At 37.6% G+C, this 24,306-nt stretch overlaps 2 protein-coding genes and 2 non-coding genes across 4 annotated transcripts; 1 reads left to right on the forward strand and 3 right to left on the reverse strand.

Annotated features, from left to right (window-relative positions):
* Positions 1-2,316: 2,316 nt before the first annotated feature.
* Positions 2,317-2,388, reverse strand: TRNAG-UCC. Its single transcript has one exon. It is a non-coding gene; the product is annotated as a tRNA-Gly (tRNA).
* A 2,923-nt stretch (positions 2,389-5,311) lies between these two features.
* Positions 5,312-5,383, forward strand: TRNAG-UCC. Its single transcript has one exon. It is a non-coding gene; the product is annotated as a tRNA-Gly (tRNA).
* A 354-nt stretch (positions 5,384-5,737) lies between these two features.
* On the reverse strand, positions 5,738-6,905 carry LOC111460009. Its single transcript, XM_023103087.1, has 5 exons — positions 6,602-6,905; positions 6,433-6,528; positions 6,216-6,356; positions 6,064-6,134; positions 5,738-5,998 (listed from the first exon to the last, which is right to left on the reverse strand). The coding sequence occupies exons 1-5, from the start codon at positions 6,903-6,905 to the stop codon at positions 5,738-5,740; spliced, it is 873 nt and encodes a 290-aa protein (XP_022958855.1).
* A 1,288-nt stretch (positions 6,906-8,193) lies between these two features.
* On the reverse strand, positions 8,194-16,529 carry LOC111460364. Its single transcript, XM_023103607.1, has 4 exons — positions 16,170-16,529; positions 14,972-15,127; positions 8,464-8,534; positions 8,194-8,401 (listed from the first exon to the last, which is right to left on the reverse strand). The coding sequence occupies exons 1-4, from the start codon at positions 16,483-16,485 to the stop codon at positions 8,198-8,200; spliced, it is 747 nt and encodes a 248-aa protein (XP_022959375.1). The 5' UTR covers positions 16,486-16,529; the 3' UTR covers positions 8,194-8,197.
* Between the last annotated feature and the right edge of the window lie 7,777 nt (positions 16,530-24,306).

The raw sequence follows: 24,306 nt of genomic DNA on the forward strand, positions 1-24,306 counted from the left end.
AATTCTTTCAGCATATTGTGCCTCACTCACGGTTACTAAGAAAATTTACTAGAAATCACCAAGTATAAAATTATTCAAAGAAAATCTCTGGTCGAGACACCAGAAAGGAATATGCATTTTATTTTAACAAATGGTAACTTTCAAAAGCACTTCTTAACTTTCATATTTATAATACCACTTTTATTCAGATGTGGTATCAGTTTATTTATATGCACCACACATATTAACTTTGTTTTGTTGAGCTCGAGAGGTAAGGGTAAGGTATTCGAAATTCATAACAAAATTACGATATGACGTCTCCTAGTAAATATGCTACTTGTGAGAATGACAAAATACATTATAAGAAATTCACATTCATAACAAAATCTTCGGCCATTTGAGTATTCAATATTTTGATCATAATTTGGGAAAATAGACCACATATTGACCATACATCCCAAAAGCTGGGACACTAATTACACTTTGAGAATTAGTTGTCTTATAAAACCAAACCCTATTCGCTTTATACGTAAAATTAAGGAAAAACATCATGGGACGAAAAGTGATATGCAGCTCAGTTTCATCTTCTCCTTCATAACCTACGATCCTACAATTTCCACTCTGTTCAAAATCAAGCAATTTTAAAGCTTTTATTTTGCTTAATTTCTTTCAAATTGTAAGCTTTTGAGATGAACATGAACAATATAATACCTCTTTAGTAACAGTAATCTCCTTAGATGCTATTGAGAACTTGACTCGAGTACTCGTTGCAGCGACACGAACTATGACATATAAACAAGGTATCGAAATCAAAAACAAAATCAAATTTGAAAGAAAAAAAAAAAAAAAGAGAGAGAGAGAATTGATACCTAAATCATCGTGGAAGAGAGGCAATTCTTTTATAATTTTCCTTAACACTTTAGAATTAACAGTGAAAAATTTGCCATATTCAACTTGGCCTAAGCTCTCGGCTTGTGGTGGTGACAATGGCAATTCAAGATACAATGGTGGGTCATTGCCTAAAAGGGAAATAATGAAGAAATTTAAGTGATTTTCTTGAAAGAATTTGAAGGAAATTATGTTCTTGAAACCAAAAGAAACAAGATTGTTGTTTCTTGTATACTAACTTGATGGATTCTCATATCTAAGGATCATTTGTTGTCTTGATTCCAAAACATGGATTGACATTGAAGAAAAACTTCCACCATCCAACATAGCATCGTGGAAGGACTCGAGGGAAACCTTCGAACTGTAATAATGGTCGACGGAGTAGTTGGTGAACAATCGGCACGACATTTGCAGCGTTGCGACGAAGCGAGGGGAAGTGTGCGAGGCAATTAACGAGAGCATAAACGCGGTGAATCTCACGTCGGCGTCCTTAGAAATTTGAGTTAGTAGGGAGGTTGCGTCCAGAAGAGGTTCAAATTGTTGAAGCTGGACCAAGAACATGGTGGTGGTAATGACCAAAATTCTTTGTTTCAATTATTTCTCAAGTTTAGACTTCTTCTCCCCAATTGAATTGCCTTTCCTTTTTATAAACAACCATCCATCTCATACCCTACATTTCAAATTTCATGGGATTTTTTTTTTTTTTTTTGAATTTTAATTTAAAACTGAGAATGTTTGCTTAATCCACGCACGTAAATAGTGTGAAAGTTAGGGAAAGAGTAATAAATAGAAAGATGGGCAAGAATGCAAATATCTAGATATTTTCCTTATAATGAAATATCAAATATGATATATATGGTAAACTATAATTTATTACTAAATATCCTTAACACCCCACCGCAAGTTGAGGGTCGGATTTGAACGAACGTGAAGTTTGGATCTGAAAAATTCAAAGAGAGGTTGAGAAACACTTTTCGTGAAGATGTCAACAACTTGGTTCAGAGGAGGCGTAGAGAAACACTTTCTTAACCATCGAAAACTGTAGAGGGATCGCTGCTCAGCGGCGATGCTATCTTGGCTTCGGCGAGAATATGTCTAACCCATGAAGAGGGATCATCGCTCAGCGACGATGCTGCCTTGGCTCCAGTGATAATATTTCTAACCCAAGAAGTAGAAGGGGGAAACCTAGAGCAAATGACAAAGACAATGTTGAAGCCGGTAGAGTCGCCACGTTGGGCGAAGGAGCCAATTTTGAGAGAGACTATGTTGGTTGAGGGAAAATTGATTGTATTGGAGAATGTGAGGTTGTATGTACTTGATTTGGAGGTCAAAAGGGTATAGCTGAAGAGTAATCAATCGGCTCCACTTGCCATGACGACTACCCCTGCACTGTCAAAGCTAGCAGTGGTGGTGGAGAAAAACAAAGCTAGCAAGTGGTGGTGGACAATTTGCGTTTGCCGGGAGTCGAACCCGGGTCTATTGCTTGGAAGGCAATTATCCTAACCGTTGGACTACAAACGCTTGTGCAAAAGCACGTCTCATACCTCAGTTACCATTGGTCTTCTAATGATTAGTCTGCTGAAATAAAATAAGACAAAGAAGCGAGATTGTGAAGACCCATTCATTGTTAACATTTAAGATAAGCTCACACATCACATTAGTAAATATTTACATTTGCCGAGAGTTGAACCTAGGTCTATTGCTTGGAAGGCAATTATCCTAACCGTTGGACTACAAACACTTGCACAAAAGCACGTCTCATACCTCAGTTACCATTGGTCTTCTAATGATTAGTCTGTTGAAATAAAATAAGACCAAGAAGCGACATTGTGAAGACCCATTGTTAAAATTTAAGATAAGCTCACATCACATTACTATATATTTGTGTTTGTCGGGAGTCGAACCCCTCGTACATCAGAAGACAATATCCTGACCGTTGAACTACAAACACCTTGTACATTGCTCGTTGGGTGAATACATGAACCCCATTCAATCGAACATGATTTGCACCAAGGCCAATCTCGCCCATCGGCAGCAGGTTTTTGGTATTTAGAACCACAACTCATCCTCCGTTCTACGCGTCCACATCCAAGGTTCCTCCTCATAGTTCGACGCCATTCCATGTCTGTGCTCTTCTTCAGCTGTGGCATCACTAGAATCCACCGCTAATAGATATTTTTCTCTATAGCTTTCCTTTTCGAGAATTGTCTTCTTTGGATTTTCTCATCCGAGCTTCCCCTCAAGGTTTTAATACGGAGGTTTCCACACTCTTATAAGGAATGATTTGTTCCCCTCTCCAACTAATGTGTCATCTCACAGTTCCTAAAGAATAAAAGAAAGAAATAGATCTACATGTCCTCCAACTACTTTAATATTCATGTGGACTCTTGTTCTTGAGTCGACCAGTTAAGAGAACTTAATCGAAGCAAAATTGATCCAAAAACCCTAAAAATCCTTACCCACTCGAACCTCGATCGTGATACCTGATTCCTTCAATATAAGAACCCAATGGAATTGAAAAAAAATAGTTGTTTTGTAACGACCCAGATCCACCACTAGCAGATAATTGTTGGGGGCATTTCAAGAATCAAACTCGAAACCTCTCTCACCCGAAGCGAGAATCATACCACTAGACCAAATGCCCCTGTCTCCCCTTAATTGAGGCTCGACTCTTTGTCTTAGTCATATTTGACTATGCCTACTAGGATTTACCAATCTATTGGCACAACTAAGTTTAGGGCATGACTTTGATACCATGTTAGATGAACCCAACTCTCCATAATGGTATGATATTGTCCATTTCGAACATAAAGTCTCATGACTCTGCTTTGGGCTTCCCCAAGTGACCTCATGCGGAAGCCCAATGTGGGACATCACATGTTTAAAGTTGAGAAAGAATTGTAACGCCACATTACCACCATGTTCTTGATTAGGCTTGACGACTTTGATCCTTGAACAATATTTACACCAATTCTCGTCGATTCTTGAACAATATTTCATTCTTTTCCTATCTTGTTCTTGCATATATGAGAATTAGTATTGTTATGTCTATATAAAGACTTATCTAGTATTGTTTTGAGAGGTGAAGTCATTGCTATTTTGTATTTAGCTGGAGGCAATTAGGAGGAGTTTTGTAAGAGAGACTTTGTAGTGTGAACACTTTGATTATAGTGACTAGCTACCACCGTGGATGTTGGGGAATTTCTTCTCTCCGAACCATGTAAATCATTGTCTCTTTCTTTAATTTATGTTTTTGTGTGTATCAGTGCAATCGTTCTTGTTTCCGCTTCCGCTATAACAATTGGGTATCATAACATTTTTTATAGTGGCATTAGGATACAACAAGTGATATCGTAGTATTTTAGTTTTAGCATTTTAGTATAACGAGTGGTATCTCTATGTAAAACGAGGAACTTGTTATTTTGAGCAAGTAGGTATTGTTCTTGAGCTAATATCACGACATTCTAAGTGTTTTTTTTTTTTTTTTTTTTTTTTTTTTTTTTTTTTTTTTTTTTTTTTTTTTTTTTTTTTTTTNTTTTTTTTTTTTTTTTTTTTTTTTTTTTTTTTTTTTTTTTTTTTTTTTTGAGAAGTTCTTACGTTAAATTTGTTGGTTGATGTTTTGTAGAAGGGAGAATGTGATATTGTAGGTTATGGAGAAGTTGAAACTCAATTCAAAGTCAAGCTCCATATCTTGCCCTTTTCCATTAAGATGGCAATTGAGATCATGACTAAGAATTCTCATTGTGGAATGTATATCCCTACTTTGAAATCTCTTGCTCGTTATGAGATCATATATTTTTCTCAAAGCTAATATTGATATGCTTTCTCATATCTTTTCGCTATGATATTCATTAGAGTTAGGGTTGATACTCAAAATATACATATAATCCTAGTTGAAATGGGTTTATGATATTATATTCAAACGTTTAAGTATATCTTTGATATATGTCAATTTGAGCATAACTCAATCGATAATCTTTTAGTAATGTTCATATATCAACGAGTCAAATAGGGAGTTCAGTTTTTCACCCAACCTAACCGGACCCAACCCATCATCCAAAATAGCCTCTATATTGTGGGTTTTTTTTTATTTTTATTTTTTTAACTATGAGAGTTCTAATAATAAGGCAATTATCCTAACCGTTTGACTACAAACGCGTTGTACGTTACCTAGTAGGGTGATTACATGACACTCCCGTCCAAACGAACCATATTTGCATCAAGGCCGACCTCGCACATCAACAACAGGTTTTAAGTATTTAGAACCACAATTTGTCCTTCGTTCTTCACGTCCACCGCCAAGGTTCCTCCTTATAGTTCAACTCCATTCCATTTCAGTTCAACGCCAAGGTTCCTCCTTAACGACCGTATTGCTTGTTGGTGTTATTTATAGACTATTCATTAAAAGACCAATGGTACCTAATTTATGAGTGTTCTTTTGTAAGTGTTTGTAGTCCAACGGTTAGGATAATTGCCTTCCAAGCAATAGACCTAGGTTTGACTCCTGGCAAATGCAAATTTATATTTACATAAGATGTGAGCCTATCTTAAAAGTGGTAACAACGATCCACAGACTATTCGTTAAAAGACCAATGGTACCTAATGTATGAGATTTGCTTTTTGCATGCGTTAGGATAATTGCCTTCTAAGCAATAGACCCGGGTTCGACTCCCGACAAACACAAATATATATTAATATATGATGTGAGCTTATCCCAAAACATTAAACCTTTACAAGTGTACAATATGCTCCACTTTTAGCATAAACTCTCCTCTCAACGAGTAAGATTAACCAACCACAGTCCCAAATTTACTTTGTTACAAAAATGTTATATTAATATATACTCGACAAAGTTATCATATTTCATATACTATAGATCTTCCGATGTCGTGTCGATTATATCTGTTAGATCTTCTGATGTCGTGTCGATTCTATCTGAAAAATAGGCCACATATCGAGCATACAACCCTAAAGGGGCCGCGATTACTCCTCTCGTCGAATCACTCGACTTGAATAGCCACACCCTTCGTAATCGACGAGCCAAATTACAAAAAATTGTCATTGGTTGGAGACTGATTACAAAAACAACTTCATCACTTGCTGCAACACCTCCAATAATGCATTGTCTTCTCTGCATAACATTAGCCAATTTAAAAGATTGAAATAATCTTCGAACATCAAAAGAGACACAATTACCTCTTCGGTTAGAACAATCTTTGTCTTTCCATAAGAGAACATGACTTGTGAATTGATTAAAGTAACAAGAACTGTGAAAAATCCCAACAAGATCAAGAACACATAAAGAAATTTGTGACAATGTTATTATAATATGAGTTATTATATATTACCATAATCAAAATCATTAAAATATGTGACAATGTTTATGAACTCTTGCGAGTCAATTGACACAAATGTTCCAATATCAAATGCCCCAACATCCATCACCTTACACGAAGGAAACATTGGTAACTCAACTTCCTCGAAATGCCCTAAAAGATCCCAAATGGGTATCAGATTTTAAAGAACTCAAATGGGTTTGAAAGATATAGATATTACAAACCAAACCATTTGAGCCATGAAAAAATTTGAGTATCGCAGTTGCAGCAAGAAATCGCCAAGGAATGGTACATGAATAAACATTGATGCAAGCTTCGGACATGACTGCAAAACAAGATTCTTGAATCTAAATTGTTCAAGAAAATTAAAATTGGTGAAAAGGGTATAAACTACAAACCACGAACAGCCACATTGGAGTCCACACGATCCGGTTCAGGAAAAGTGAAGGTTAATGAAGAAAAACCTTTGCGTTCAAAATTGTGCATGAAATCATAGAAGTCTTCGATGTAAATGAATTTGTAATGAAGTTGGTGGCACAAATATGCATTGAAGAATTGAGGAGATAATTGGAGTTCTATGATGCAATGCGAGGAGGGTGTCGTAGCGGCCATTATGGAGAACATTGTCGGCGAGAATTTGATATCAAATATGTCATCGTATGTCTCGGCGAGGACGGAGGTGGCATCCACAAGGTCGTGCATTTGGTATAGCATAAAAATGAACATGATGGGAGAATGGTGGATCGGCTGTGGTTGATGAGGTTTTAGTGGATCGGCTATTATAAATGGTATTAGTGTTAGAGCTGTGTGTCGCGATCCTACTTTTTCGATTATGCGATATAGTATTCTTGACACGCTCACGATTTACCTTAACGGGAATCAAGCCCCATTTATATTTTTTTTCCTGATTTTGTGGCTTCTTTGAACCTTAGGCGAGGTTTGTCTTTGCCAACTGAACATCGCTTGTGCGGAATCCAAACCTGTTTGCCACACACGCCGCCTGCGCGTGCATGTTCAATCATCTGCGACACAACCGACTTGCCTCTACACTAGGCTAAGTTATTTGACTTGACGTTGCCTCGAGGCCAAGGTCTCTTAATGCAACATCGCATCTCATCTTGTCATTTTGGTTCCCAACCGACATGGTTTATATGTCTTGATGCCAACCCAAGTCTCGCGGGGTCGTCGGCCATCATAACTCACTTGGTCATGCCATCGAGAATAGGCCCACGTGTCGCTCATCTCATCAAGACATCCCGAACATCCATCCATCTGTGTTCTATCGAGGCATTGCCCTCCTGTGCCCATGCCATGTCATATATGGATATCGTACCAGATACCAAGTGCATATATCAACCTCTGACACATGGGCTATGGCGCAATACCAGCACACTTGTACACTTGATACTGTCCTTGAAAAACCTATTTCAAAGGAATTCGTCCGAGATACTCGTCTCGGCACGCTCGCCCTCACTACGACACACGCATGTGCCACAGTAGCTCGCTTAGGCCACAGGGCCCAGAGATTGTAGAGAGCTGACACCATGTCTTCTCCCTATAGTACATTTTGAACCATTTTCAATACACCACGTCTCCATAACATTAGCCAATTTACATCTTGGTGAGCATTCATATTTCATATGAACTGACTTAACTCCAAAACCGCATTACCAAATTTCTTCTGGAACTCCGACTTTCGAGGTTAAAGACGAGGACCATACTCGGTCCTTCAACAATCCTACCTTTGTCGCTCTTGTCTAGACATTGACCTCTTTGAGCTTCTTCTTTCGGACTTTTAAAATGCATCTACTAGGTGTTTCGTTTTCCTTGCCAACCAACCTGGGATATCACATATTTGGACTCCAAGGATATTTATTGAAATTGAATCATAATAATAGACCATTGGTATGAATTTTATTAAGAGAAAGAAGGTGAATGATATTAACATTTTTTTTTTTTTTTTTTTTTTGAAGACAAACAACTTCCCATATGAATCAACGCAATCTTCCAGGAAAATAGGACCAAATTTCAGCATGCAATCCCATAGGAGAAATGATCAATGTGCCATTTGAATCATATGTCTTGAAGAACCACATCCTTTTGGACGTGAAACTATTGAAAAATTCAATGGGAAGTAAAGTGATTGAAAATCTAATTTCATCACCCTCTCGTATGCCTCCAATAATGCATTTTCTTTCCTGCAAAACACAAACCCATCAACTTCATAATCATTGAATTATGAACTTCACAAGAACCCTACCTGTTGGGTTAGAACAAACTCCCCACTTGGGTTAATGAACTTGATTCTTGAACGAGTTAGAGTCGCCGTTACTATCATAGATCCACGAAAGAATTGTTTATAAACTTTCAATCTCTTTCGAAAAGGAAGTTGAAGATATTAATGTGACGATCCATTGTTAACATTGGGAAAAGGAAGAAACACAACATTGTGACGACCCATTGTTATCATTTAAAGATAAGCTCACATCACATTGGTAAAGATTTGCGTTTGTCGAAAGTCGAACCTAGGGTCTATTGCTTGTAAGGCAATTATCCTAACCGTTGGACTACAACCACTCGTGCAAAAGCACGTCTCTTACCTCAGGGACCATTGGTCTTCTAATGATTAGTATGTTGATATAAAATAACACACATTGTGAAGACCCGTTGTAAACATTTAAGATAATAAAATCAATTATTTGTATATATTTGTGTTTACCGATCCAAACCCAAGTCTATTGCTTGGAAGGCAATTATCCTAACTGTTGGACTACAAACGCTCGCGCAAAAGCACGCCTCATACCTCAGTTACCATTGGTCTTCTAATAATTAGTCTATTGATATAAAAAAAAGACCAAGAAGCAACCTTGTGAAGACCCATGGTTAACATTTAAGATAAGCTCACATCACATTAGTATATATTTGCGTCTGTCGAGGAGTAGAACCCAGGTCTATTGCTTGGAAGACAATTATCCTAACTGTTTGACTACGCTTGCACAAAAGCACATCTCATACCTCAGGTTCCATTGGTCTTCTACTAATTAGTCGGTTGAAATAAAATAAGACCAAGAAGCGACATTGTGAAGTCACATGGTTAACATTTAAGATAAACTCACATCACATTACTATATATTTGCGTTTGTCAGGAGTCGAACCCCTTGTACATTAGAAGGCAATATCCTCACCGTTGAACTACAAACACCTTGTACATTACTCGTTGAGTGAGTACGTGACCCCCATTCAATCGAACATGATTTGCACCAAGGCCAATCTCGCCCATCAGCAGCAGATTTTTGGTATTTAGAACCACAACTCATCCTCAGTTCTACGCGTCTACATCCAAGGTTCCTCCTTGTAGTTCGACGCCATTCCAGGTCTGTGCTCTTCTTCGGCTGTGGCATCACTAAAATCCACTGCTAATAGATATTTTTCTCTATAGCTTTTCTTTTCGAGAATTGTCATTTTTGGGCTTTCTCATCCGAGCTTCTCCTCAAGGTTTTAATACAGAGGTTTCCACTCTCTTATAAAGAATGATTTGTTCCCCTCTCCAACTAACGTGTCGTCTCACCGTTCGTAAAGAATAAAAGAAAGAGATCTGCATGCCCTCCAACTATTTTAATATTCATGTGGACTCTTGTTCTTGAGTCGAATTTGTTGGTTGATGTTTTGTATAAGGGAGAATGTGATATTGTAGGTTATGGAGAAGTTGAAACTCAATTCAAAATCAAGCTCCATATCTTGCCCTCTTCCATTAAGATGGCAATTGAGATCATGACTATGAATTCTCATTGTGGAATGTATATCCCTACTTTGAAATCTCTTGCTCGTTATGAGATCATATATTTTTCTCAAAGCTAATATTGATATGCTTTCTCATATCTTTTCTCTATGATATTCATCAGAGTTAGGGTTGATACTCAAAATATACATATAATCTTAGTTGAAATGGGTTTATGATGTATATTCAAACGTTTAAGTATATCTTTGATATATGTCAATTTGAGCATAATCCAATTGATAATCTTTTAGTTATGTTCATATATCAACGAGTCAAATAGGGAGTTCAGTTTTTCACCCAACCTAACCCGACCCAACCCATCATCCAAAATAGCCTCTATAGGTTGTGGGTTTTTTTTTTTTTTTTTTTTAAAAAAAAAAAAAATTTTAACTATGAGAGTTCTAATAATAAGGCAATTATCCTAACCGTTTGACTACAAATGCATTGTACGTTACCTAGTAGGGTGATTACATGACACTCCCGTCCAATCGAACCATATTTGCATCAAGGCCGACCTCGCACATCAACAACAGGTTTTAAGTATTTAGAACCACAATTCGTCCTTCGTTCTTCACGTCCACCGCCAAGGTTTCTCCTTATAGTTCAACTTCATTCCATTTCAGTTCAATGCCAAGGTTCCTCCTTAACGACCGTGTTGCTTGTTTGTCTTATTTACAAACTATTCATTAAAAAACCAATGATACCTAATTTATGAGTGTTCTTTTGCAAGCGTTTGTAGTCCAACAGTTAGGATAATTGCCTTCCAAGCAATAGATTCGGATTTGACTCCCAAAAAACGCAAATATATATTAATATATGATGTGATGCAAGTGTTTGTAGTCCAACGGTTAGGATAATTGTCTTCCAAGCAATAGACTTGGATTTGACTCCCGGAAAACGCAAATATATATTAATATATGATGTGATCTTATCCTAAAATTGTAACAACGGGTCTTTACTGTGTCACTTGTTGGTCGACTATTCATTAAAAGACCAATAAAAAATGTTGTATTAATGTTGTATCAAGTAAGATCAACCAACTACAGTCCCAAGTTTACTTTGTTACAAAAATGTTGTATTAATATATACTTGACAAAGTTATCATATTTCATATACTATAGATCCTCCGATGTCGTCTCGATTCTATCTGAAAAATAAGCCAAATATCGAGCATACAACCCTAAAGGGGCCGCGATTACCCCTCTCGTCGAATCACTCGACTTGAATAGCCACACCCTTCGTAATCGACGAGCCAAATTACAAAAAATTGTCATTGGTTGGAGACTGATTACAAAAACAACTTCATCACTGGCTGCAACACCTCCAATAATGCATTGTCTTCTCTGCATAACATTAGCCAATTTAAAAGATTGAAACAATCTTAGAACATCAAAAGAGACACAATTACCTCTTGGGTTAGAATAATCTTTGTGTTTCCATAAGAGAACATGACTTGCGAATTGGTTAAAGTAACAAGAACTGTGAAAAATCCCAACAAGATCAAGAACACATAAAGAAATTTGTGACAATGTTATTATAATATGAGTTATTATATATTACCATAATCAAAATCATTAAAACATGTGACAATGTTTATGAACACTTGCGAGTCAATTGACACAAATGTTCCAATATCAAATGCCCCAACATCCATCACCTTACACGAAGGAAACATTGGTAACTCAACTTCCTCGAAATGCCCTAAAAGATCCCAAATGGGTATCAGATTTTAAAGAACTCAAATGGGTTTGAAAGATATAGTTATTACAAATCGAACCATTTGAGCCATGAAAAAATTTGAGTATCGCATTTGCAGCAAGAAATTGCCAAGGGATGGTCCATGAATAAACATTGATGCAAGCTTCGGACATGACTGCAAAACAAGATTCTTGAATCTAAATTGTTCAAGAAAATTAAAATTGGTGAAAAGGGTATAAACTACAAACCACGAACAGCCACATTGGAGTCCACACGATCTGGTTCAGGAAAAGTGAAGGTTAATGAAGAAAAACCTTTGCGTTCAAAATTGTGCATGAAATCATAGAAGCTTTCGATGTAAATGAATTTGTAATGAAGTTGGTGGCACAAATATGCATTGAAGAATTGAGGAGATAATTGGAGTGCTATAATGCAACGCGAGGAGGGTGTCGTAGCGGCCATTATGGAGAACATTGTAGGCGAGAATTTGATATCAAATGTGTCATCGTCTGTCTCGGCGAGGACGGAGGTGGCATCCACAAGGTCGTGAATTTGGTATAGCATAAAAATGAACATGATGTGAGAATGGTGGATCGGCTGTGGTTGATGAGGTTTTAGTTTACACTTTTTGGGCCATTTATAGTGTTGAGTCGCAGTCCTACTTTTTTTTGAATGTGCTGCATCCTATTCTTGACGACGTGCTCATGACAAGCCTTTAAAGGAATTAAGGTCCATATATATTTTTCGCCCCAACTTTGTGACTTCTTCATAGGCGAGGTTTGTTTTCGCCAACTGATCATCGTTTGTGCGGAATCTAAACTTGTTTAACTACACACGTCACCTGCACCTGCATGTTCAATCATCTTCGACACAATCAACTTACCTCTACACTAAATTAAGTTATTTGGCTCGACCTTGCCACTACTCTAGGCCAAGGTCTCTCAATGCAACATCGCATCTCATCTTATCATCTTGGTTCCCAATCGACATGATCCATATGTCTTGATGTCAACCCAAGTCTCGCGGTGTCGTCGGCCATCATAACTCACTTAGTTATGCCATCGAGAATGGGCCCACGTGTTGCTCATCTCATCAAAACATCTAAACATCCATCCATTTGTGTTCTATCGAGGCATTGCCCTCCCGTGCCTATGCCAGGTCATTTATGGGTATCGTACCAAATACCAAGTGCATATATCAACCTCCGTCACGTGGGCTATGGTGCAATACCAGCACACTTGTATGCTCGATACTGTCCTTGAAAAACCTATTTCAAAGGAAGTCATCCGAGATGCTTGTCTCGACACGCTCGCCCTCACTGCGACACACGCATGTGCCACAGTGTAGCTCACTTAGGCCACATGGCCTAGGGGTGGTGGAGAGCTGACATTATGCCTCCCTCTCTACATTTTGAGCCATTTTCAATAATCCACATATAGACGTGATTTCGGCAAACAGACATACGGTGTCATGGAGTGTCAGTCAGGTATCCGGTTGACACCAAATTTGGCGAGCATTTATATTTCATATGGACGAACTTAACTCCAGAACCGCATGCGCAAATTCCTTCTAGAACTCAAACTTTCGAGGTTAAGGCCCAGGACTCTACCCGACCTTTCAACAAGTCTATCTTTGCCACTCTTGTCTATTCAATGTCTCTATCTTGCTTATATTTTGACTTGTCTTTAATGCCAACTTTGTATGGTGTGTTAGATGATGCACTGTCCTCCTCGGTCGCATCATGACATTCTTCTATATTGGCCCACACGTGGTCAGACGGGCACTTCTTGAGGATCACCGCTTTGCTTGTCTCGACGTGAGGGTAACAACCTACTCTCTTCATAGTATGGTTGCGACACTCAGCTTACAAGGGGGTGGATTATGAACACACATACCTAGTGTGTGAAAACCTCTCCCACATATTTTAAAATCGTGAGGCTACCATAAGTAACGAGTCACAACAGATAATATCTACTAACTATGGACTTGGCGGTTACAAAATGTATTTTTCAAGAATGACATCAAATATAACCAAAATCAAATTTTGATAGTGGATTTATTACCAACCTAATCAAATTTGTTGTCATTTAATCATTCTATTATTAAAATTATTCCTTTATTTTCTTAGATTTTGTAATACTTAATTTAGAGATTATTTAAATAACTATTTAAATATAGCTTCTTTTACCTTCAATTGTTCGTATATTATTTTTTTCATTATTCATGTATGCTTCAAACAACTTGATTGACGTTATGCAAATAGGTCTCGAGAATATTTTTCAATAAAAACAAATAAAAAAAATTATTGTTATTATAGTATTAACCTTATTTTTCTGTCTGTCTAAAAAAGAAAAAGTTCCAATGGACTCACCAAAAGGATGTATGTCTTCACGTTCTACTGCTGTTATCTTTTGGAATTTTTCTATGTAATGAACTAACCTTACTCTATTTCGTAACATCTTGAAAGAATTTTAAGCAACACAGAGCAGTAAACAAACTCACAAAACCATCCTTTATGAGGTGAAGATTGCCACGTATGATATGAAGACAAGCTAATCTTTATGGTATATGCTTAGAAATATAAGACTAACACATTTTATGTTGTGGTTACCGTTTAATCGCATTTGATGTTGTAGTTACCGTTTTATTGTCATTTCTGAGCTTTCCCCTTCGGGCTCCCCCTCAAGGCTTTAAAATGGGTCTGATGGGTGTTTCGTTCTCCTCCCCAACTAACATGGGATATCACATATTTGGATTCGAAGGATATTTGTTGAAATTGAATCATAATAATAGACAATTGCTATGAATTTTATTAAGAGAAAGAAGGTGAATGACATTAACATTTTTTGAAGACAAACAACTTCCCATATGAATCAACGTAATCTTCCAGGAAAATAGGACGAAATTTCAGCATGCAATCCCATAGGAGAAATGATCAATGTGCCATTTGAATCATATGTCTTGAAGAACCACACCCTTTTGGATGTGAAACTATTGAAAAATTCAATGGGAAGTAAAGTGATTGCAAATCTAATTTCATCACCCTCTCGTATGCCTCCAATAATGCATTTTCTTTCCTGCAAAACACAAACCCATCAACTTCATAATCATTGAATTATGAACTTCACAAGAACCCTACCTGTTGGGTTAGAACAAACTCCCCACTTGGGTTAATGAACTTGATTCTTGAATGAGTTAGAGTCGCTGTTACTGTCATAGATCCACGAAAGAATTGTTTATAAACTTTCAATCTCTTGCGAAAAGGAAGAAAGTTAAAAGATATTAATGTTACCCTTATTAGCGCCTATCCAAATTACAAGGAGTTTGAACTGTTCTGAATCAATTGAGAAAAATGAGCTATAGTCAACTTTGGCTATAAGCTCCTCGTCAATGGGTACAACGGGTATCAAAGTAGGTATTGTCGTCATTGTAGCTCCTCGCACGTGGCCTATCAAAAGAAACCAAACAAAAAGATATGAGAACAATAAAGAAACTGTTGTGTCGTAATGTCACAACTTTCCATCCTCTGATACTACTTGTTATACTGTTATGATACCTAATTGTTGTAGTGGAAGTGGAAGTAAGATCGATCTCACTTACACACCCACAAACAAAAAATTAAACAAAGAGACACAAAGATTTATGTAGTTCAGAGAGAAGAAATTCTCATACATCCACAGATAGTAGCTAATCATTATAACCAAAGTGTTTACAAAAGGTATCTTTCACACTCTCACACTAGAAAGTTTCTTAATAGAGTTCCTCCCAATTGCCTCTAACAAATACAAAATGTCAATGACTCCACATCTAACTCAAATGTCACTAGACAAATACAAAATAACAATGACTGCACAGCTAATCCAAATGCCACTAGATAAATACAAAATGACAATGACTTCATAGCTAACTCAAATGCCACTAGACAAATATAAAATGACCATGACTCCGAATCTCAAAACAATGCTATACAAGTCTTTATATAGACTTAATAATACTAATTCTCGTACTTGAATGGAATAAATGAGAATATGAACCAAAAGGGATATAAACTAAATGAGAATCAATAACCAAAATAAATGAGAATATGAACCATTATGGGTTATGAACTAAATAAGAGCTAGGACAATACATTTTCATGGCAACTTACAACAGAAATGGAACAAAAGCAATGCTCTAGTGATTCTCATACATGAACCGAATAAATGAGAATATGAACCAAAAGGGTTATGAACTAAACGAGTATTAATAACCAAAATAAATAAAAATATGAACTAAAAGGATTACGAACTAAATGAGAGTTAATACTCAAAATGAACCATTATGGGATATGAACTAAATAAGAGTTATGACTATACATCTTCATGATAACTTACAACAGAAACCATCTTATGTTCCTTCGTGAGCCATTTTAGTTCTTGGATCTTGATATCAAAAGAAATAAAAGAATCGACAAAAAAAAGATTCAAGAAATGAGAAGAATTATACTAAACTGGTGAACGTTAAGTGAACACAGTGTCGGTATTCGTCAAGAGAGAACGTAAACGCAAAGAAACCGACTTGTTTCAAATTTGTCAAGGTCCTGAAAAGTTGGTCGACCGAAAAGTTGGCGCAATGGTGTTGGTCGCATAGGTATTGGGTGAAGAATGAAGGCATCATTTGAAAGGAAACAAAGCAGATGGGGGACGTTTGGGAGATTGTGAAAATCAGCATTCCTCGAAAGCTTTTGAAATTGCCACTATCATTCATTCGTTTCAGAATTAAGGTTGCTTCTTCAATAGCGTCGATGGGCACATCGAAGCTCAGCATGGTTGTGTTTTACAAGTAGGATGAGGGCTTTGATTATTTTGAGTGTATTCATAGCTTCTTGGCTTTTGGCTCATTTTATACTAAATGATTCTTTATTACATTAACTAAAAATCTAAATTAAGTTACAAAATAATCACTCACAAAACATAAAAGGAGTCTAAATCATGACTTGGATCTATCTCCGCTCCTCAGCTTGATAGTTCGTCTATGCACTCGTCTTGGCCAACAGACCAATTCAATAATCAACCCACAACCCAAACCGACTTCAATTCAGTGCCTAGTCTACTACCCAAACTGACTCGATCCACAAACCGACCCAGTCCACAAACTAACTCTATACTCACATCGACTTGCGCCTCGACCTGCTGACTAGCGTTTCAACCCTACGACTTGAGATCCCGATACGCTTTCCTACTCTCTTAGACTATTCTAGAGCTGATTTTGACATTTTTAGAAACGTTTGAGGTTTGTATGACCATTGTTTGGTCAACTTAAATAATTTTTTTAGCCAATAGTTTAGTTAATTAATACTCTTAGATGAACAAATCTTATGTCGTTCCTTAGCTCTATGTTGTAGATTCACATAGGTTGATTTGAATTGCAAAGAATTGTCTCAAGATAGCATCAAGTATAAATTAGTAACATTGTTGTAGGCCAATCAATTAAGTGGCTTTATTGTTGGTTGGTTGGATGACTTGATTGTTATATGAACAATGCGTGCCCAATGACCCTTGCACATGTCGTAATTTTAGGATTGCTTAATGTATGCGAAGTTATGTTTATGTCATGATGTCAATATGATGTTATTACTAGTTACGCTATATTATAAAGTATGTCAGATAACGATTATGTTATGCTATGATATTATGTTATGTTTACTAATGTTGTATGATGCATGAACCTCCGTATGTCATGTCATGTAACATATGTAATATATTCGCTCATTCTGTATGAGACATTAGAAAGTCATGTGTGTTGATTACGGAAGATAAGACAAGTGATGTATGCACGTCTCATAGAACGTTACATTATGAAAAAAAAAAACAGAGGTATGACTTGCATCATATGTATATGACATGATTGATACTATGTCAACTCATGCATCGGGATACTTCTCCATCATAATGAGTACTGGCATACATTACAATATCTATGTTTTTTCGTGATATGATGTAGGATCCTTTCCCTCCGTAGTTGTTCTAGTAGCGTGAGCGTGCACTAGTTCAAGGGCAGACCTAGGGGAATGTATTCGTCAGCTTTGGGGGTTCATGTGCGCATGTGTAGGCCATCGGTAGAGACACATCCGATTTTTATCCATAAGGGAAATTAGAGTTCAAAACCATGAATTTTTTTTTTTTTTTAATGAAAAGTTAGGTTCACCATGAATACTTGTGTTTGCACTCCAACAGTGTGATTACTTACTAATTATTTTTAAATACTCAGACCACATGCTACTTTTTTTTTTTTTTTCTTAGACATAAGACACCTCTGTATGAATGATGACATCGAAATCAAAGTTGGTGTAGAGCATTTTTGTTTAAGCTATAGCACTTAGGTTAGATTAAGACATTTTCAATACTCCATGATTATGAAACATATATACGCTAACACTCAAGAATCCATGTCGACATAGCTCGTCCCAAATTCGATAGAGTACTTCGAAGCAAAGAGTGATTAGGGCTTTATCGTTGATTGATATCTACTTTTAAATGATTACGAAAGGGTTCTTGCCAATAACAAGACTGATATTAAGGTCATAATCACAAGTAGGTAAGATTACATGCCTATACTTCACCAAGTGGAAAGTAGATCGAATATTGTGCATACAATCCAACAGGCGCAATGATCAAAGTACTCATATCAAATGTCTGGAACAGCCATATCCTCTTCGAATGAATCGTCATATTATAAAAAACATGCCATGGATACAAAGGAATTAAGAATTCAGTTTGCACCTCATCCATTACTCCTTCAATTATGCATTCTCCTTCCTATACAACATTTCGTTTAGTCCATAAACTTTCAAATTCGTTATTTCAAACACGCTCGAGCTTTAGAACACGATACCTCTTTTTCAAGAATCAATTGTTTAACATCAATAGAGAACATGACGCTTGAAGTTGTTGGAAGAACACAAACTATACCATATGACAACCATTTTCTTTGAATCAAATAACATGAGATAGCAAAAATAAGAGATTGATGAATGATTATAATATCACCTAAGTAACCACGAAACTCAGCCACCATGTGTCTAAACACTTGTGAGTCAATTGAAACAAAGGTTTCTAAATTGATTTGGCCCACATCTTCCTTTATGATTTGTGTCAATGCCAAATTACGAACCAATGGCATGCCATTCCCTAATCAAATAAACAAGATTCTTGGACGAGGAACAAGATTCTTGGAAGAACTATATTGGGAGAAGAAATTGAATTAACCTTGAGGGGAGAATTTAAGGTTTAAGCGATCATGGCGTTGAAGAACAAATAGGGAGGCTAAAGGAATGTTGCATTGTTGCATGCGGTTGATGGTGTCGTGGAGGGTTTGGACGAGGATCCTTGAAAGATGGGAGTTGTGGGAGAAGAAGTAGGTGAAGAATTCAGGCATCATTTGAAAGGCTACAACTAAGTCGTGGGAATGGTGGGAGACTATTATGGAAAACATGTGTTGTGAGAATTCTAGGTTGGCGCTTTGGGCAAATCGATTCATTAGGGATATTGCTTGGAGAAGAAGATTGGGGCAGTCAAGCTTGAGCGTCAGCATGGTGTAATGAGAGAATTTGGGGAAGGAAAAGGGATAATATGTTGAGGATTATTGGGATTGGGAGTGTCCCACATTGGTTAATTTAGTGGAAGATCATGGGTTTATAAGTGAGGAATACTATCTTCATTGGTATGAGGCCTTTTGGGGAAGCCCAAAGCAAAGCCATGAGAGCTTATGCTCAAAGTGGACAATATCATACCATTGTGGAGAGTCGTGATTCCTAACATGGTATCAGAGCCATGCCCTAAACCTAACCATGCCAATAGAATCCTCAAATATCGAACAAAGAATGGCGAGCCTCGAAGGTGTAGTCAAAAGTGACTAAAGTGTCGAACAAATGGTGTACTTTGTTCGAGGGCTCCAGAGAAGGAGTCGAGCCTCAATTAAGGGGAGGCTTATAGTGTGCTTTGTTCGAGGGGAGGATTGTTGAGGATTATTGGGATTGGGAGTGTCCCACATTGGTTAATTTAGTGGAAGATCATGGGTTTATAAGTGAGGAATACTATCTTCATTGGTATGAGGCCTTTTGGGGAAGCCCAAAGCAAAGCCATGAGAGCTTATGCTCAAAGTGGACAATATCATACCATTGTGGAGAGTCGTGATTCCTAACATAATAAGTTGCCTCACTTTTATATTGGAGTCCTCTTAGCCCAACTCAACTTAGGGTTCTAGTTCGGTAACTTCGTAGTTTTTCATCATCTAGCCTTGTCGAGACTCTTTTTGTTTCATTTGTTCGAGTTGTTTAGTTCTTTAGAGCTTATCTATCTCATTATGGATATCTTTAGGATTCTAGGATGATATGATTGGCTCTTTACTAGTCTCTATGTTCTTAATCAACCCTTATATTTCGTCCGTACTCGAGGCGCAACCTGAGTTGTCGAGACATTGCTTGACGTGAACGACCTAACAGTGGAAGAGGTGACCGGAAGACTACGTAACGTCGAGCAGCGGAAGAAGAATATCACTTCAGCTGTTGACAAGGAGGGCCGTCTACTCCTCACGGAGGAGGAATGACTTGCACGCCTAAAGCTCCGCGACAACACCGGCGAGAGCAACGGGTCCTCCTCCAGCCGCAAAGGCAGTAAGAAGCCATGGATGTCCCACGGGCGCACGCGCAGGAAAGATGGGAATCAAAAGAAGGAGTCGACCAATGGCAGGCCGATCCAATGCTCGAACTGTGGGAAGAGAGGACACCTGAGCAAGTCTATTTATATGAAAGATGAAAGCTCACTAAATTTTGTGTTAATCAAATACTTTATGGACGTTGCACGAGACTATATGACCTCTCGCTAAAATGACATCTACTCTAGTACGATTGAAAATGCCTCAAAATGTACTATAGGGGGAGACATGGTGTCAACTCTCCATCACCCTTAGGCCCCATGTGGCCTAAGTGAGCTGTCCTATGGAATATAGGTGTGTCACAGCGTGTGCGAGAATTGCGGGATGAGCATTTCAGGCATCTTCCTTTGAAAAGGGTCTTTCAAGAACAGTGTTGGACGACACGGATGTGCCGACATTGCTCCCTTGCAAATGTTTCAAATGTTGGATTAGGCACCCGATATCCAAAACATATTTCCTAAATGATTGAGGATGGACACAAGAGGGTCTAGTGTCTCGATAAAACCTGGATGGATGGATCTTTAGATGCTCCAATGAGGTGAACGACACATGGGTCAATTCTGATTGATATGTCTGAGCAAGCTACGATGGTCGAGTTGTCCTGAGACATGAGACGACATCATGATGCATAGATCATTTGATGGGAACTTAGATAAGGATGAGATGAGACGTTGCTTACGAGAGATCTTGGCTTAGAGTAGAGGCAAGGTCGAGCCGGATGACTTGACCTAATATAGAGGCAAGTCGGCTAGCATCACAGATGATTGAGCAGACATGCACAAGCAGCGTGTGTGACCGAACAAGATTGAATTTCACACAAGTTGTGTTCGATTGGCTAAGGCGAACCTCGCCTAAGGTCCGCTAAAGCCACAAAATTGGGTGAAAAATGTATATGAAGCTTGAGTTTCCCTTAAGGTTGGTCATAAGTGTGTCAAGATCACGACGCCGCAAATTTGAAAAAAAACGACCTTGATAGCCCAACACCACTAGGGTAAACCTTGAGATAAAACCAGTAGGTAGACACGTATGGAGTACGATTGCTATTTCCAGAGTGAATGGCTCCTCCTTATGAGATTTCCCCTAGGCATTTTATAGGGGTCATAGTCACTCATGGTGCAATTAGCGCAAGATTGATAATAGACCTAAGAAAACATAAAGCATAGAACCCGTCATAAGGGCCAAGTATTTCAGAGCCTATCATAATGATGTTAAGAATGAGAAATAGAAATAGAATTGGGATAGAAAGTGTGATCTTCATTAATGTTTACAACTGTTTAAATAGGATAAAAACTATCAACTAATACCTACCGATGAGGGAAAATATATAACTAACTAAATCTTGTAAAGCAGATAAAATATACCACTAATCAAATTCTAAGATAAAATATACTACTAACAACTCCAAAAATAAAGGAAAAAATATTAACTGATTAGGATATCATATCTTAATACTCCCTGGAGAGTGTATCTCAATCACACCCAACTTGTCCTTCAAAAAATCAAACTGATGTCTTCCTAAAGCTTTAGTGAAAACATCTGCCAATTGCATTTTAGTCGAAACATAACACGGTTTGATGATTCCAGCTTGTAACTTTTCTCGAACTATATGACAATCTATTTCAATGTGTTTCATACGTTCGTGAAAAACTGGATTGGCTACTATATGTGTGGAACATTCAAGTCTTGAACAATGTATCTTAACCAAGTTAACTCTAAACAAGTATTTGTCATAGCTTGATACTCGGCTTCTGCTTATGATCTGGACACATTAGTCTTCTTTTTAGACTTCAAAAAAATAATTGAATTTCTGAGAAAAATGCGGAACCCAGAAATAGACCGTCTGGAACTTCGACAACCACCTCAATCAGAATCACAATATGCTTGTAATCTTAAATTGTTTTTAGATGGTAGTAAAAGTCCTTGACCAGGAGTACCTTTGATGTATCTCAGAACTCGAAGAGCTGCTTCAGAATGTGGTTTTCTTGGTTCATGCATAAATTGACTAAGCATACGAATTGAATAAACTATGTCAAGCCTAGTAACGGTCAAATATATTAATCTGCCAATCAACGGTCTGTATTTATTTGGATCATTCAACTTCTCTCCTCCAGTTAAAGAAAGTTTCAGATTTTACTCCATAGGAAATTTTTCTGAACGTGCTCGTGTAAGACCTATATCTTGAAGGATGTCTAGAACATACTTCCTTTGAGACATAAAATTCCTTTTCTAGACCGAGAAAATTCAATGCCTAGAAAATATTTCAAAATCCCTAAATCTTTGATAAGGAATTTCTGGAGTAAACTAGTCTTGAGATATTGAATTTCTTTGAGATCATTGCCTGTCCACAGAATATCATCACCATAGTAAATAAAGAGTAATCTGCTTTGGATCGAGTGTAATCTGCATTTTAGAAAATATGGAGAACCAATTGCAAGAAGCCTGTTTTAATCCATAAAGAGATTTATGGAGCCGACATATTGCATTCTCCCCCTATCGGCGAAGACTTGGTGGTAAAGACATATAGACTTCCTCGTCTAGATTACCATGAAGAAAGGCATTTTGAACATCCAACTGATGGGTGAACCATTTTCTAGCAGCAGCAACAGTGAGTAAGCAACGAAGTGTACTAAGTTTCGGTGTAGGAGAAAATGTCTCTATGTAATCAATACCTTCAACCTGAGTGTATCCATTTGCTACCAGTCGAGCTTTATAACGTTCAACAGAACCATCAGAGTTGTATTTAATTTTGTACACCTAACGACAATCAATAGCTTTATGACTAGGTGGTAGAGGAACAAGAGACCAAGTATGATTACGTTCCAAAGCTGCAATTTCATCATTCATAGCCTGCTGCCATAATGGGTCGCCAACTGCCTCGTCATAGGTTTTAGGTTCTGTCTGGGATGTAATAAGAGCTAGAAAAGCACGTTGAGTAGGAGAAAAACGAGAAAATGAAAGGTAATGATGAATGGGATACATGGTGCGAGTGCTGGAACTTGAGGTAGAGGTTAAATGATTGGCTCCAGTAGACATCTCATAATCCTTATGCCAAGCTGGAGACTGTTTAGTACGAGTAGAACGTCGGAGTGGAACTAATGTACCAAGTGGGATAGGATTAGAATTAGTGGGTGAATCTGGAGAAGAAACAGAAGGTGGAGGAGACGATGAAGTAGTAGGTGAAGGAATAGAAGGTGGAGGAGACAACGAAGTAGTAGGTGAAGGAATAGAAGGTAAAGGAGGAATAGGAGGTGGATCATGAAGTGGTACAATAGGAGTCGAAGGAGCTAATGTCAAAGTTTGTGAAGCTGATCAAAAGGGAAAATCATCTTCACAAAATTTAACATCACGGCTGATAAAGAATTTGAGATCATTGCCTGTCAACAGAATATCATCAACATAGATTAGAACGGCAGTGAAAGAAGTACCTTTACTCTTAATAAAGAGTAATCTGCTTTGTACTGAGTGTAGCCTGCATTTGGTAGAAAATATGGAGAACCAATTGTGAGAAGCCTGTTTTAATCCATAAAGAGATTTATGGAGCCGACATATTGTATTCTCCTCCTGTCGGCGAAGACCTGGTGGTAAAGACATATAGATTTCCTCGTCTCGATTACCATGGAGAAAGGCATTTTGAACACCCAACTGATGAGTGAACCATGTTCAAACAGCAGCAATAGTGAGTAAACAACGAAGTGTAGTAAGTTTCGCTGTAGGAGAAAATGTCTTTGTATAATCAATACCTTCAACCTGAATGAATCCCTTTGCTACTAGTTTTGCTGTAGGAAAAAATATCATATCTTAATAAAGAACCATGAATCTCAAAGTCCAAGGCCAAGTATTTCAAAGCCTTTCGTGAGGGCCACGAATCTTAAAACCCATCATAAGGGTCAAATATTTCAAAACCAGTCATAAGGGCCATATATTTCAGAGTCC

Source organism: Cucurbita moschata, unplaced genomic scaffold, assembly GCF_002738365.1.
Source record: "Cucurbita moschata cultivar Rifu unplaced genomic scaffold, Cmos_1.0 Cmo_Scf00023, whole genome shotgun sequence".
Lineage (NCBI taxonomy): Eukaryota > Viridiplantae > Streptophyta > Magnoliopsida > Cucurbitales > Cucurbitaceae > Cucurbita > Cucurbita moschata.